Raw genomic sequence first — 14,881 nt, forward strand, 5'->3', positions numbered from 1 at the left:
CCTCTTTGCTTTAACAAATGAATCTCTCATCTTAAAAGGCAAACTCATTTGCAGTACATTTCCAAATTGAAACTGGAGTTTTCACTACAATGCAGTTGTTATAAACAGAAGCCATTATCTACGACAAATTACAGGACGTGCATTTTCCTTTCCCAAGAATCAAAATATAAGCAAAAGTATTTGGAATCCATAAAGAGCTTTTGGCAATGTGTTCCCTCTTTCAAAGCTTGTGCTTTTGAGGGACTTATTTCGAAATGGTCTTGAAGTGTTGCCCATGCCCATCTCAAGCTCCATACTTGGGGGCCTTCCAAAGCTTAAATGCTACCTCATGTATAAATCTATCTGCTGGTATTACTAGGTTGCTACCTTGCTGAAACAGAAATGTAAACTTATAAATGCCTCAAACCAACATATGACAAAACCATCCAATCAAGCACGGGCGAGGAAAATCAGATTTGAAAAGTTCAATTTGTAATGAGAAAAATATGGAATTTGATTCTTGCATTTATGTCGAGCGTAAAAACAGCACATCATGCAAGCAACACAATTTTAAAAGAATAAAAGGTTAAAAAAAAGTTGGACCATTAGACTAACTAAAAGTTCAAAATTGAACTTCTGATCTAAGAATATCGAATTTCCATGTAGTTCCAGCATTTAAGATGATAAAAAATAATAACATTGACATTATGGTGATGTTAGGTGTAGAACTCATCAAGACCAAGCTTATTGTTAGTTTGTTTTTAGCATGCCTTTTATGTGCTTTCCGATGAAACATTTAGTTTTTTTTCCCAAAAGTGTTTATAAAATAAGTGCTTCACAGAGAAAAAAAAAACTCTTAACACGCCCCAAGTCCCAAGGCAGAAACGCTTAAGTATTTCAAAGACCAACAAAGATGATATAAACTTCCATAGATGGATGAGCGACACTGTCAAAACAATGGGAGCAAAAGAAGAAAAATATGGATCTTTGCTTAGCATGCACAATCAGGTCTGATTATATTAAACTCTACCTCTTTAAACTCCTTGAAAGAAAATGTTTCTGCTTTATCTTTGCGGGTTACGCCATATTGCCACTGAGCAGCTAACATGGGTGAATGATGCCTTGTTCATGACAAAATATCAGATCATGGAAGGGATATCAGCCAGTAAAATTTCAAAAAACCATCAATCAAAGGAAAAAAAAAACCGTAATTTTTTACTCACCGCACATCATTCCGCTGGATCTCCCCCTTCATAGTGTAACTTTGACGAGGAAATAGCACTGACAAATCAGAATTTTTCACATCTTTGGTATTCAAAACAGACAAGCTGCAGTCATCATCCTTAAAGATGTTGCCATAGCTCATCACAAGGGACAAGTGCAGACGAGAACCAATTTCAGATCCAGGCTGAGCCTTTTGCAATATATCACCAACCAAAGCATCAACATATTTTATTTCATCCAAAGTCGTCTTGTCTTTCTCATCATTAACCTTGTCACCAACTCCTACATGCACAAACAATAAATCGAACTCACTGCTATCTTGTATCTTCCCATCTTGAAAACCAAGCTTCTTCAGCAATTCAGTGGCCAGAAAGTCAACTGGTGGCAACCCGAGATGGTTCGTTTGCATCAACTCATCCAATCGCAACAAAGATGCACCAAGTTCAGAGCCAAAATGTTGTGCACTTGAATTGTTCGTCAGTATTGCAGCTCTCATTGCCATGAACCTAAAGAAGCAACATAAACACACAAGCCAATATGTTCATAAACCAGCTACTAAATTTATCCTACATATGACATCAATTTTACAGGTACCAGAAAGATACAATTACCTTTCAGATATGGACTTCCTCTGACTATTCCCTTCACCACTGTCCCCATTCTGAAAAACCCAATATTATCTTTCATTGTAAAATCCAGTCCTCGACGCTCAAAGAGAAAAAATATCATACCTTATTGACGTACAAGTCACATGCATCGAATAGAAGCGCAAGCTCTCTAATCATCCGCTTTTCCTCACACTCTGCAATCTAAAACATCCAATAAATCCCAGTACTAGGTAGATATAAGCAATTGAATTTACTCAGGTTTTATGTTTTGATCAATAAATCGAGCTAAGAATTCTGGTAAGAAAAAAAACACCTGTATCTAAGAGAAGCGGCTAATAAAAAGGTTGCTTAACAAAATTATCCTATATATTATATCCGTCGTGTTCCCTACTTCACAAGTTCACATTCACTGCAATGGCAACATAAGCATGAGAGAACTTGGAAGACATTGAACCAAATATTTATATCAGATTAAACTTCAAAAGGATGGCATCGAGTAATTCAATGGGCCATGAAACATATCGCCCCAATCTTAAAAAACGCTGCTGTCCTCCCAAATGGGTCAGAAAATTAACTAAGGACGATCAAAATCCAGCATCAAATTCATCAAAAACAACTTTTATTCCGCGCCAAGTAAGGGCGAAGTAATTTGGGGGCTTAATTTTGAATGATGACCGATTCTCTTGCTTACCCAGAAAAGAAATTCCATCAATTAAATAGAAAAGGGAGCGAAAGAAGGCAAGAATAAGCAAGCGAGAGGCGGTGATAGAACCTGAAGGAGGAGCATTCGGAAGTGACAAAAACCCACAGGAAGCTAGCGATGCGAGAGAATGGAGATGGGCGTGAGATTGATCGACGAAACGAGCCAACCCATCACCGAAAATAACTAGAGCTCGACTGGGTTTATCCGCCATTGCCGCGAGAGCGCCGATTGAAAAGCTCAGAAGAAGAGATCAAAGAGAAGAGCCAGAGCCAGAGCCAGAGCCAGAGCCGAGAGAGAAGGCGGAGGCAGTAATGGAATGGGATGCCATAGAGAGATTAGAGAATAAATTCTTCTTAATTATCTACTGTGCACGTGGACGCCAATTAGAGCAGCTCTCTTTTAAGATGCTCCATTTGAGTTCAAATCTAAATCTCCATGGTTTGTATTAAAATTAAGGTTAGATTATCACAAAAAAAACAAAAACAATACCCCTAATATTTTATAGTAGTATAGATTCCCGTTTGAATTCTTATCATTTAAGAATGATGTGAGGTCTAAGAATGTAGAAGAATTATTTACAAAAGAAAATTAATAGTGCGAATGGAGGGTAGATAGCATGGGAGTATTGAACAATTTTATCCTAAAATTTAGACATAGTTATATATTCTTACAATTTACTGTTACTTCATATTTCCATCTTCATTAATGAAGATGGAAATGAAACTTTAACTAAAATCTACGGTAAAGTATTGGGCTATTTTGTATAAGGTAACCTAAAATTAAATCAAACTAATATATTCCACAAATAAAATTATGCACTCAAGACTTTAATTTACATACCATTTTTTTTTATTTTGCAATATGTGGCGGTGGAACTTCGTATCTCTAACTTTTTGATCAACAATATATGCAATCAATTATGTAATGAAGGCTATAATATCTTACGAATTTCCTTGGCAACCAAATGTCCTAGGATTGGAGATTGATCAAGGTGTGCGCAAGTCAACCGGGCGGGCACCCATAGATATAACATGTCTAGTCGTATAAATTTAGTTTTAATTGGTCCCTAAAGTTTTATCGTGATTTCTAATTGGTCCGTGAATTAAGTTGATTGTTAGTCAACCTTATGACGTTCTTCGTTCTCTTTTGCCTAATTAACAAAATATAGTAAACATGTATTAATTATCACGTCATCATTCCGTTAAGTCAACTAATGGTCGACTCAATTTAGGGAGCAACAAGTAGTAGTTTTTCAAATTGAATGATCAAAATAGAAACTAGTAATCTTGAATGATTAAAATACATTTTATCCAAACATAAACATATTTGTCAAAAGTAAAAAGATGTCAATGTCAAATCAGAAGTGCATTCAAATGCAGACAAATCACTTCTGCTTAGTGTTGCTGTTCCAGAAAATGAACCATTTCCCATGAAAAGAAATAACAATGCTGCTGCCGCCAAGAATACTCTACAAAGCCAGGAAAAGATGACTACTATACTTAATCTGGATCATCCATAAGATGGAATCACTGGAGAAATACCTCCTCATCGATCTTTCTTCGAACCGATGAATGGATGCTTCTTCTAACCGATCCTGCTTTCGATATTAGCCCGCCACAAACTAAGACATTCTCATAAGCACAGTCCAGTGACTTCCATTTTACAATCAAAGTGGCTCGCTTGAACATCAATGTGGTGAAATCTCTAATCTTCAACCTCGGAGTTGAAAACAAAACTGGGAAATGCTGTTGTTATATCTCTGAAAGATTGAACCGCGTTAATGAACACTCTTGATTTATAAGATCGCGAAAATAGTTGATAAACCTGAGGAGGATGATAAATTTTAGAGGGTTGAAGTGTTGCTTACTTCAAATAAGGAAGAGTCATGTTCTTTAACAGAGACGGATGTTTGCTAACAAAGGCCTTCCATTCTTCCTTGCTGATTTTTCCATCCTTATCAGCATCAGCCTCGGCAAATGTCTGCATGTACTATGAGCATTAGAAGCTTCAGAAAGTATAGAAAATGAATAAAAATGGGCAAGTTTCGACCTGTACCTTGTCGAGGATTGCTTCGAGAAGTTCATCTGATAATCTTGTATCAGATTCCATTAAGATTGCAACAAGCATTTGCTTAACCTGAAGCCAGCAAAATTCCTAGTCATTTCACACCTCAAAAAGTAAACTGGCTAACTCCTCAGTTTGAGAAACAATCATAAGCACGGACTACTTATATTGTACTCACTTCTTCACGCTCGATAAACCCGGTTTGCCTCAAGTCATACATCTTAAATGCAGCTACAAGAAATCATACACAGGCAAAGATCAAACTACATACAAGATGGTAGTAACCAAACAAATTCTCTCTTACACTTACCGTCAATCTTCTCCTCCATAGGTGCATGGGGATGGAAGACGCTGAGAGCATGGACAAATTCATCAAATTCAATCACTCCATTTTTCTTTTCATCAAAAAGATCAAAAACCTAAGGACAAAGCAATGAAATGTCAAGTAAAAGAGCAGTAATTTAGAGATCAGGAAGTGCCATGGTTAATCAAATTGTGGATGAAGAATCCTTTTGACCCAAAAACCCTTTTTTTCTCTTTTGATATATAAAAGAGAGACTTTTAATCGTGCAAATATGTTTAGGAGCTTTAACCCAAGATATAGCCACTTTTGTACCTTCAATATACTCTAGTAAAGATAGAGTTTAACATAATCAAATAAGAAATTTAAAGATTTAATTGAGATTACCATTAAGTTAAAGAAATTTGGAAATTTCCTCAAAATAATGTTAGGATCAATGTACATCGGGAGATGTATTAATGCTGGCCATTATACTTTCTGTAGAATCTTAAGGTAGTTGTTCTTCCGACAGTACAGGAGAAAAAATGCTGTGACCTTCAAACTGATCAGCAACTTCTGTAAATAGCTTCAGCTCAAATTGTCTTTTCCTATACCTCTAATGCCATATGAATACAACTAAAATTGTAACTTCATATGTCAGTATTAGGATTATATCCTAAAATTTATATAGGACTCAATGTTATTTTGTGTGATTCCACTTTTCCCTGGACTGCTACAACAAGTTAGCAACCTTTGTACCAGCAATAAATCACATGTAAAACTAAATCAAATAAGTAAATTATATGATCAAAGTTATAGTTATAGAAATATAAAGATTGAAAAACCTTGAGCAGAATAAGTAAGAAGATGATGACCGTGACTTGCATCAGTCATCAATATCATCTCAGCTACTTGACATATTTCTATATTTACTCGTGCTTAGATAGCATGGAATCTACAAACTAAGGCAAGTAAGGAGTTGTTTTTCAATTTTAGTATTGTATTCATCAAATATGTGTCTTGTGGTCATACCATTATGCAAATAAATTTTATGAAGAAAAGTGGCTTTGATACATCTATTTTATTGAATTTACCCGGTCCAGAAAGAGGTTCTCGCCATACGGACTTCTGAGAAGTGCCAACTGAAGCTCCTCCTACAGGATAATCAAATCTCAAAATTACAACCAAACCAAAATAAAAATCTATAACAGCACGAAGCTATAAATAGCAAGAGCCCCAAGCGATTGATGTTCTAATTGGCATGAAGTTCCCTCTCTGGTTCAATGACCCAATTCCCAAGGGACAGCCCCATTGACGGACATAATGCCTCCATTGACGGACATAGTGCCTCATGGCATCACGAAGTCTTGTGTTCAAACTCTTGATTCAGCTTAATACCAAAAATTATTGATGTCTCTCAACCCCAAATCCAAGTCCTAGGTAGTAGTAGAGCTATCAATTGCCAGTTACAACTACAATTACAACTCAAATCCCCAGCACACGTCCATGAAATGTTTCAGAACTTTAAACGGGGAGGAGTAACTTAAAGATTGCTGCGTAGTGCAGGTGGCTTCCCAAGTAAATCAAAAGAAACCATGGAATATATGAGGAAAAAATCATACTAGGGAGCCAGAAACTTCATAACCAATACCTTGTGAATCAACCCATCATCAATTATCGAACTACTCAACTTCTTGTAAAGCTCATACAACGCTTCCACTTCATTGGTAGAAACTGCATCACACCAAAGCAAAAAAATTAAATCCCCTTCGAAGTTCGTCAGATTATTCCAGCAGTGTCTAGTCTCTTAGATAAATGAACATTCAAAAAGAAACATCGAGAGAAACCCTTACATCTGGTCTCACTAGCAAGCTGGGAAAGATCGCTGAAGCGGTGGCGGCGACCCTTGTCACTCTCAGGGCGGCAATCGAAGCACCTAGCCATCGCCAGAATCAAGGCCTCTACAACGCCAATGAGTGGTATAAATGCCGCACAGATCCGTTCGCTCACCGTGAAGAAGCTTGATCTCTGTCAACCACAAAACCAGGGGAAGAACCCAACCAACTTCATTCGTCTTAAATTTTCAAAATAAACAAATAAAACGCTAGTTTCAAATGCGTCAATGAAAGAACTGGAGGCATCGAGCATTTACCGATAAATCCATGAAGTTTGATCGGCAACACGATTTATGACAGCCTAAACATCATCTGCTTCAACCTTCTTGTTAACAGAACAGAAATGGTAGCGAAATCTCCCCCTTGTAGCCATTTCCCTCTCTTTTATCTCTCTAATTACGTGTTAGAAGAGAAAAATGGTAGAAAACAAGATGGGTCCGTCGTACGATTATTCTCATCATCCAAAGTTGGGTGATGACAGACCACGATGATGCCGGCCTATCAACTGCTGCCAGTGCCTGCTGATCCGCCGCCGGAAAAATTAGAACAGCCTGCGGATTGGCCACCACCATCAAATCAAGATAAGTTTAGGAAATGATTTGACTTCAGATTTGAAACATAAATAATGATTTTAAATTCTTCATGGTAATTAATTAAATTTTTTGCTACATTGCATGAATATATCCGTACCTATTATTTATTTAGAAAATGCTCATATTCTTTCATGAATTGAATTTATCCGACTTCTAAATTAAAATTAAAATGATTCCACAAAACCTGCCAAATATAAAAATTATACGCTTGGGTAGTGTTAGCAACATCCACTCTAATGTTTAAATCATAATCGAGTTCTAATATGAAACATAAGAAAAAAATAGGATTTTATAACGTATCTTAATTATAAGTATTTTTTCTTGAAAAAATTAAGGTTACAAAATCTTATCTTTAATAGAAGTCACCAAATATTTCAGACAAAGAAATTCAAATTGAATTCCCTAAATTAAGTGAGAGTTTAAATTATAGAAACTATAGCTCAAAAAGTTAAACTAAACACACTCTAAATCAGTAACTGTCATGGTCCCAATTTTATGGATGTGTCGATTGAGATATCGATGTCGATGGATATTTCAAGAAAAATACGGAAATTGTGGATATTGATGCAAAATTTTTGAATTAGTAAATAGAACTTTAATGGTAGCTTAAATAGCTTATAATTGTTCAATTTTGATAATCATATCTAAATATATCAATAATATACTTATGAAAATGTCATTGCGATTGAATTAGTAAATTAAAGTTATTGATAATTGATTATGTTCTACCAATAATTTATAATCAAATCTAATCTTTATTTCAATAATTAAACAAGATATACGAAATAGGTATAAATTTTGAGAAATAAAATTTATTATATACAAATAATGGTGATATAATTTAACTAATACCAAACATGATATTTTCTTCTAATTCAAATAAACATTGAATGAGGAAAACACCCTTAATTTGTTTTAGAAAAGATTTGATTTTTTTCGTAAGATTTATTTATTTACTACCAGGTTTGTCGAGATAAAAAGATGGAAACAAACACTACTAGAATTTGGATTTTTTTTATGCTAATGAACAGTAAAAATGGTTGAAAACAAAAGGAAAAATGTCACAAAAGGTTAAAAAACACGTTTTTTGTGGGAAAAAATCAATTCCTATGTTATCTATCCAAACAAACTATACATGTATTCTCAAATTATTTAACCGAAATATCCATCAATACCACTAGTGAGTATATCTTTTCAAATTATTAAAAAAAAATCAATTTAGAGATATAAGTAAAAAAAACGACATTTTCTCGACATATCATCGACATTGAAGGAAAAACGACATTCTTCTTCTATATCAATGTCGAAGTATTCGACATATCGCTCGACGTGTCGTTCGAAATTTGAAACCCTAGGTGGAAGTCTAATTTTTATAAGAGAGCGTCATAAAAATAATAATAATAAGTAAAATAACTAAGAGAGAAGGCAGAAAAACAAGATGGGTCCGTGGATTTTGACTTTCTCTAATTTAAGCGGCCGATTCTCAACATCTGTTTTTAATTTGTAATTATAATTCTTTTTTGACAAATTACTTGGTGTCCATTAATTTTCAAAATTATGTCCATTTTAATATTTATACTTTAGAAAAATTATAATACATCATTATATTTTTTAGGTTGTGCTAATCTTCGTTATTTAAAACTTTTAATATATTGTTGAATTTTTAATTGGCTGTGTAATAATTCTTTTTTTTAAATATTAATAGATACAATTATTAATTATATTGTTTAAAAATTACAACAATATACTCAAACTAACTATTAATTATATTGTTTAAAAATTACAGTGTGGCATGAGCTCAACAAAATTACCGATAGATACAGTGATCTATAACAATGCAAAGACCAAATAGATACAATTTTGAAGGTTGAACGGCCTATTATGGACTTTTTTTAAATATTAATGTTCCACTGTGTCGAGATGTGAGGTGCAGGTGGTGATGATCACTCCGGGGTATGCGCGGGAGCCCTTGACAGGCACTCCAAGACCCGCCAATGCTCATTCAAATCCGGGTCGGTCAGTCCTCCATTCATCCGACCAGAGGTGTGGATAACGAGGCCATAGATACAATTATAAAAGTTCAATAATCAAAATCAACTTTAAGATAAATTTCAATATGAATATGTATTTCTGATTTAATCTTGTATAACTTAATAATTAGTTCGTAGATAATATTTTAATTTAATTTTAAAAATATATTAGAGTGGAATAAGTATGGAACAGTGAAAATTTTATTCAAATAATAGTTAAAAATATATATACATTTTTTAAATGCAACCAATAGATTAGTAATGCAAAATAAAAAAAAAATGTTAGTGAAAGTTGCTCACTACATTGATTGGTAATTTTTTAAATGAAATTGGCTGGGCCCAAGTGTCGAAAGTCCTTGATTGAATTATGGGTTACAATTGTTATTTAATTGATGTTTAATTATGGACGCTTTAATAATGTCTATTATTTTATTTTTATTTAGTGGCTATGGCTTTTCTTGGCCCCATAATTATATCTATTTAGTATTATTTTGTTGGTTATGTGATAAGATTCTGGTTTAAGGAAAGACAGTTGGTTTTCCATTTAAAAAATTAGTTAATCTCTTCTATGATCGTTGTAAACTCTTTTTTTTTTTTCCTCAACCTTTGAAAAGGAAAGGAAATTTTGGAGGGGTGGCAGTTGTATTTAAGATATAGTAACATGATTATGATTTATTAAAAATGACAATTAAAAAAATAAATTGTATAACTGTTTATACCATTTTTCGTTAATTATATTTTTATTCTCGTATATCATTCATCTAAGTTTATTAGTATTAAACTATATCGACATTTATCACCCATGTACGTTATTACTAATATAGCTGTTTATAAATGATAGACATATATCAATGATATAATATATGATTAATTAATATATATATAGACGTTTAAATGGTATTTTTTTTATTTTATATGGAGCTGGGCTTAATTTTCTTTTAATTTGTTGCTATATTTTCAAATTCAGAAGGTTGCCATGCTGTTAAAAAAAATGTTCCATTAGAAAGAACGGTAATATAGTTCATGTCCATTTACTTAATTTTTATTCACAAAAAAAAATTTATTTAATCGCATATTTGAACATAGATCTAATTAAGTAATTTTCTTTAAAGTTCATAAACCTTTTTTTAGTACATCAAAGTTTCTTGAAGCATTTATCATATTACCGCAGTACTCTAAAAATACAAATGCAAATATATTCGAATTGGTATGTTTGAAGTTTCAATGGTAGCATAAATTTAATATGTAACTTCAAAACTTTTCATTTTGTTTTCAAATATAATGTAAATGCAGTTTTTTAATTTGATAAGATATTTAAAATCGAGCTTGATTCGAATTATGTGTTTCTTTTCTTTTTTTTTTCTCTTTCGGTAAAATTTTAAATCTTCTAAAAAATACTATTTATGTTATACACCTTTGGAATATTTATATTTTTCCATCTCTATTTTAATTATTATGGTCGTTGTCACAATAGGCACTAACATTACTTTATTCTACCATTATTGTTTAGTAAATTACACATATACACCAATGAATTTATCTTATGGCAAAGACACCCATGGACGAACTAAATTAATAAAATATTTGAAAATAAACAAAGGGATCTCAACAGAGTTTTATTTCCTGTGTAAATAAGGAACAAAATGTCTTAACCATTGAGCAAAGCTCATGTCAATATAGAAAATTAATTTTAATACCTATATTTTTATTGAAATAATGATGATTTAGCCTCTAAATCCTAGTATGTAACAATTTAGTCCTTCAACTTTAATATATAACAAATTAGTTCATGAATTCAAAGTTTGTCACAATCTAATACCCACTGTGAAAAATTTCATCAAAATTAAGGATCTATTTTATTTATTTAACAATATAATATTTATTTAATCAATCTACACACAGAAGAAACCAAATTAAAATATTTTATGACAGGGACTAAATTGTTACAAACTATAAATTATAAACACTAAATTATTATCACTTTAAAAATACATTGATTAAATCATTACACACTAAAATATAAGGATTAAATTGTTACATCAATTAATCTACAAATACCATAAGCATTTTTTAACTTTTATATATATATATATATATATATATATATAATTATATATTTTTTAAAGATGAAAGTCCAATCTCATATATGATGCATGCAATTTTAAAAACTTCACATCATATGTGCTTCCTTTTTTTTTATTTTTTTTTACATTCAAATAGAAAAGAATAAGAGTGGATTTGATACCATTTTAAAAATATACTGAATAAATAAAAACCTTTTTGAATTTTTACGGTGTCAAAAAATTCAAGTATGTTCGACGAACTTTAAAATTATAAGTACTTTATTAAGGAATAGGAGGATGTATTTTATTATTATTTCTTCAAATGTTTTAACTTAATTTTTTAATTTTGAAATATTATCTCAAACACACCTAAATATTACAACATTTAATAATCAAACTCATATAAATTAAAAAAATTAAAAGTATAATAGTACAAAGATAAAAGGCTTAGGAAGTGTATAAAAAAACACATATTTGAACGAGACAATATGAACATTCAATTTTTGGTGTGATAATTTGAACATTTTAAATGCTATGAACTAATCATTAATTGACAAAAAAAATCAATCAATGGAACATGTAAAATTAAATTATATCATTTTCTTAACCCAATTAAAAGAAAAAAACATTAAAACAACAATAAATTGGACATATAATTAAAAAGATCAGTCCAAACTCAATACTTGGATAAACTTAAAAACATCAATGGAACTAGTATAATCATCTCTAACAATAAAAACACTTCTATATAATCACAAAATTATATATTTTTAAAATGGTAAAACAAAATTATATATTACATGTATTATATATTCAACTATCAAACTAATATTTTTTTGTTGCCAAAGGAACATAGTTTAACGGTAATTGACATATATCTCAAAGCAAGAAGTTGTAAGTTCGATTCACACTCCACATGTATTGTTATGTAAATCTGAAATTTTTATCTTCGACAAAAATATTGTGAATTCAAATTAACATCTCGTATTTTATATTAAGAATAAAACATTTCTTGTTATGTTAAAAAAAAAAAACATTTATTGTTTGGTGGTACGGCACCAGCTCCATGGTCCCACCGGTTTCATAAAGTGGGCTGAGAGCTCGCTCAGATTAGAGAGGCCCACCATAAGGAAACCACAGCAGGTCCAAGCCCAAATAATGCGGGCTTCGATCCGGATCTAGAACGACATATCGGATGCCGCTTTTCGACATCATTGAATTGAATTTGTTCGGCCGTTCGGGTTCGATCCATCGTACAGGGCCGTAAGGAGAGAATGTCGTTTTTAAATACAAATCCAAGTGGCAACTTGCGCACGTGGTGGGCCCCATCACCGCTGGAGCTCCACTGTCACACAAACATCTATTTTAATCCACTTCTAAGTTCTAATACATATTAAAATTTATTTCAAAAAAAAAAAAAAATACATATTAAAATTGTACTAAAAAAACTAATAAATAAATATATATTAAAATTCCAAATGTATTTCTTTCATGTTGGAAATTATATATTGTTGGTGTGATTTAATTTTTCTTTTCCTTTCAAAGTGTATGCTTTTGTATCAAAATTTTACTTTTCGTACAAGCCAAATTTCATTAATCAATTGTTCAGTAAAAATTCATTTTAAATAAATAGGAAAATTGTGGTGGGTAGCAAATATTTTTTTATGTATTTCAAAATATGTCACCTATTTTTTTAAAATTTAAAATATAGCAAAAATTATTACTTATATCAGTAATATATCAAATACTCGTATCAATATCAGTAATATATCAGTAGTATATTATACTCTCATATCAATAGTATATTTAATTTATATCACATACTACATAATGCACAGACACTCATATCACTAGTATATCACATATATATTATATATGTATTACAAGTATATTATAGATATATATCATTTAAGTAAAGTTGTTATTTTAAAATTAGACATTCATTTTTTTAAGTGCTATATTTGAAAAAACTAGATGTAATTGCTATTTTACTAATTTTACTAAATGTTTTTGTCATATTTGCAATTACAATGAATAATTTCAGACTTTATTTGATGAAATCCAAGTAAATTTTGTAATTTTGTTTTTTTAATTTAATGTTTATTGAAAAAAAAAATCTTAGGACAAGGGCACATGCAATGTAACGGACCATCCTCCCGCTATTATTTATTTTGAACATTTAATATATGATATAGTCAAAAATTGAATAGGTATTTTTTTTCTCCCCGATTCTATCCCGTATTGTATCTTTTTTTTTTTTTTTGAACAAGTATGAATTATTGCTAAGAACAAATATATGAACTACAATTTTTAAGTTTGCCACCCGCACACAAATTATTAGGCATGCAAACTTTTGAAACTTACCGATGTGTTATTGTGGTTGTAATAAAATGGAGAAATAAGAATGAGATAAATGGTGTTAATCGGAGTTTTGGTGGATAGCATACTAATCACTATCTCAAAGGTTGGTGATTTGATCATCAATCCCATATTTGTCAAACCTAAAAAAAAAAAAATCTTATGAAGTGAGGACGAGCATATCATAGCACCTATAAATTATTTTAAAGTAAGTGGTTGAGTCGTCGTCTAAAAAAATCATCGTTGATGTTTTGATTGTTTTTTTTTTATTTGAAATCTTTTATTTTAGTCACATACTTATGTTTGAAAAAAAAAACCCATATGTTAGACATTTTTATTACTTCTCACCTAATATCCCGTCATATTCGCTCTAGCTAATATAGGTGACTTGATACGTACCAACTTCAAGATCCATTTGTCAAAAAGAAAAATAAACACAATGTTCAGAGTCATTATTTGTTAACAATTTAAGATATGGACAAACATAGAAGTTAGAGATCAAAACTAAATATTTTTTGAAATTGTAAAGCTTATATTTGATATTATTAAAATGTATCAATTAGGTAATTTCCCTTTATTAAGAAGAAAAGTTGGTGTATTATTAAATTATCAATTTATTTACTTATTTATACACCCGATGTTATTTGGCAAATGAAATGCAATCCATCAATTAGTAAAAGTCTGATTGGTCTATCTACAAAATTCATTCATTCCAAACGGCATATTCATGCCTCTAAATATATACATAAAATAATAATTTAAATAAACACATTACTGTTGAGCTATGCTCGCTTTGACGTAATAATTTAATACTTATAATTTAAAATTTGTAACAATCTAGTCCGTGTCGCAAAGAACCTTATCAAAATTAGTTATCAATTTTTATTATATAATTATTTAGTATTCGTAATTTATAAACACATTTGATTACTAATTATTTTATTGATCTACGTATATAAGAAATTTAACAAAAAAATTTTACGATAGAGATTAACTCGTTAAAAATTTTAAACTATAAAAATTAAATTATTATATATTAAAGTTCATTGACTTAATTATTACTGTATTAAAAATATATTTTTAA

The 14,881-nt window shown here is 31.0% G+C and overlaps 2 protein-coding genes across 3 annotated transcripts; both read right to left on the reverse strand.

The window, feature by feature from the left end:
• Positions 1-31: 31 nt before the first annotated feature.
• Positions 32-2,880, reverse strand: LOC111005006 (rhomboid family protein). 2 transcript variants are annotated; one of them, XM_022276346.2, is made up of 6 exons: positions 2,584-2,880; positions 1,935-2,005; positions 1,815-1,864; positions 1,203-1,709; positions 1,010-1,100; positions 32-370 (listed from the first exon to the last, which is right to left on the reverse strand). In XM_022276346.2, the coding sequence occupies exons 1-6, from the start codon at positions 2,723-2,725 to the stop codon at positions 284-286; spliced, it is 948 nt and encodes a 315-aa protein (XP_022132038.1). In that variant the 5' UTR covers positions 2,726-2,880; the 3' UTR covers positions 32-283. The 2 variants fall into 2 exon arrangements, with proteins under 2 accessions (XP_022132038.1, XP_022132039.1); XM_022276347.2 differs by having other exon boundaries at positions 1,935-2,012; positions 2,584-2,751.
• Positions 2,881-3,776: 896 nt separating this feature from the next.
• On the reverse strand, positions 3,777-7,342 carry CBL10 (calcineurin B-like protein 10). Its single transcript, XM_022276570.2, has 9 exons — positions 7,011-7,342; positions 6,712-6,886; positions 6,510-6,592; positions 5,953-6,012; positions 4,889-4,997; positions 4,757-4,809; positions 4,570-4,650; positions 4,382-4,494; positions 3,777-4,273 (listed from the first exon to the last, which is right to left on the reverse strand). Exons 1-9 carry the CDS (start codon positions 7,020-7,022, stop codon positions 4,219-4,221), a joined length of 741 nt encoding a protein of 246 aa, XP_022132262.1. The 5' UTR covers positions 7,023-7,342; the 3' UTR covers positions 3,777-4,218.
• Between the last annotated feature and the right edge of the window lie 7,539 nt (positions 7,343-14,881).

This window comes from Momordica charantia (genome assembly GCF_013281855.1).
Source record: "Momordica charantia cultivar OHB3-1 chromosome 8 unlocalized genomic scaffold, Mcharantia_2.0 BLBB01000008.1, whole genome shotgun sequence".
NCBI classification, from domain to species: Eukaryota; Viridiplantae; Streptophyta; class Magnoliopsida; order Cucurbitales; family Cucurbitaceae; genus Momordica; species Momordica charantia.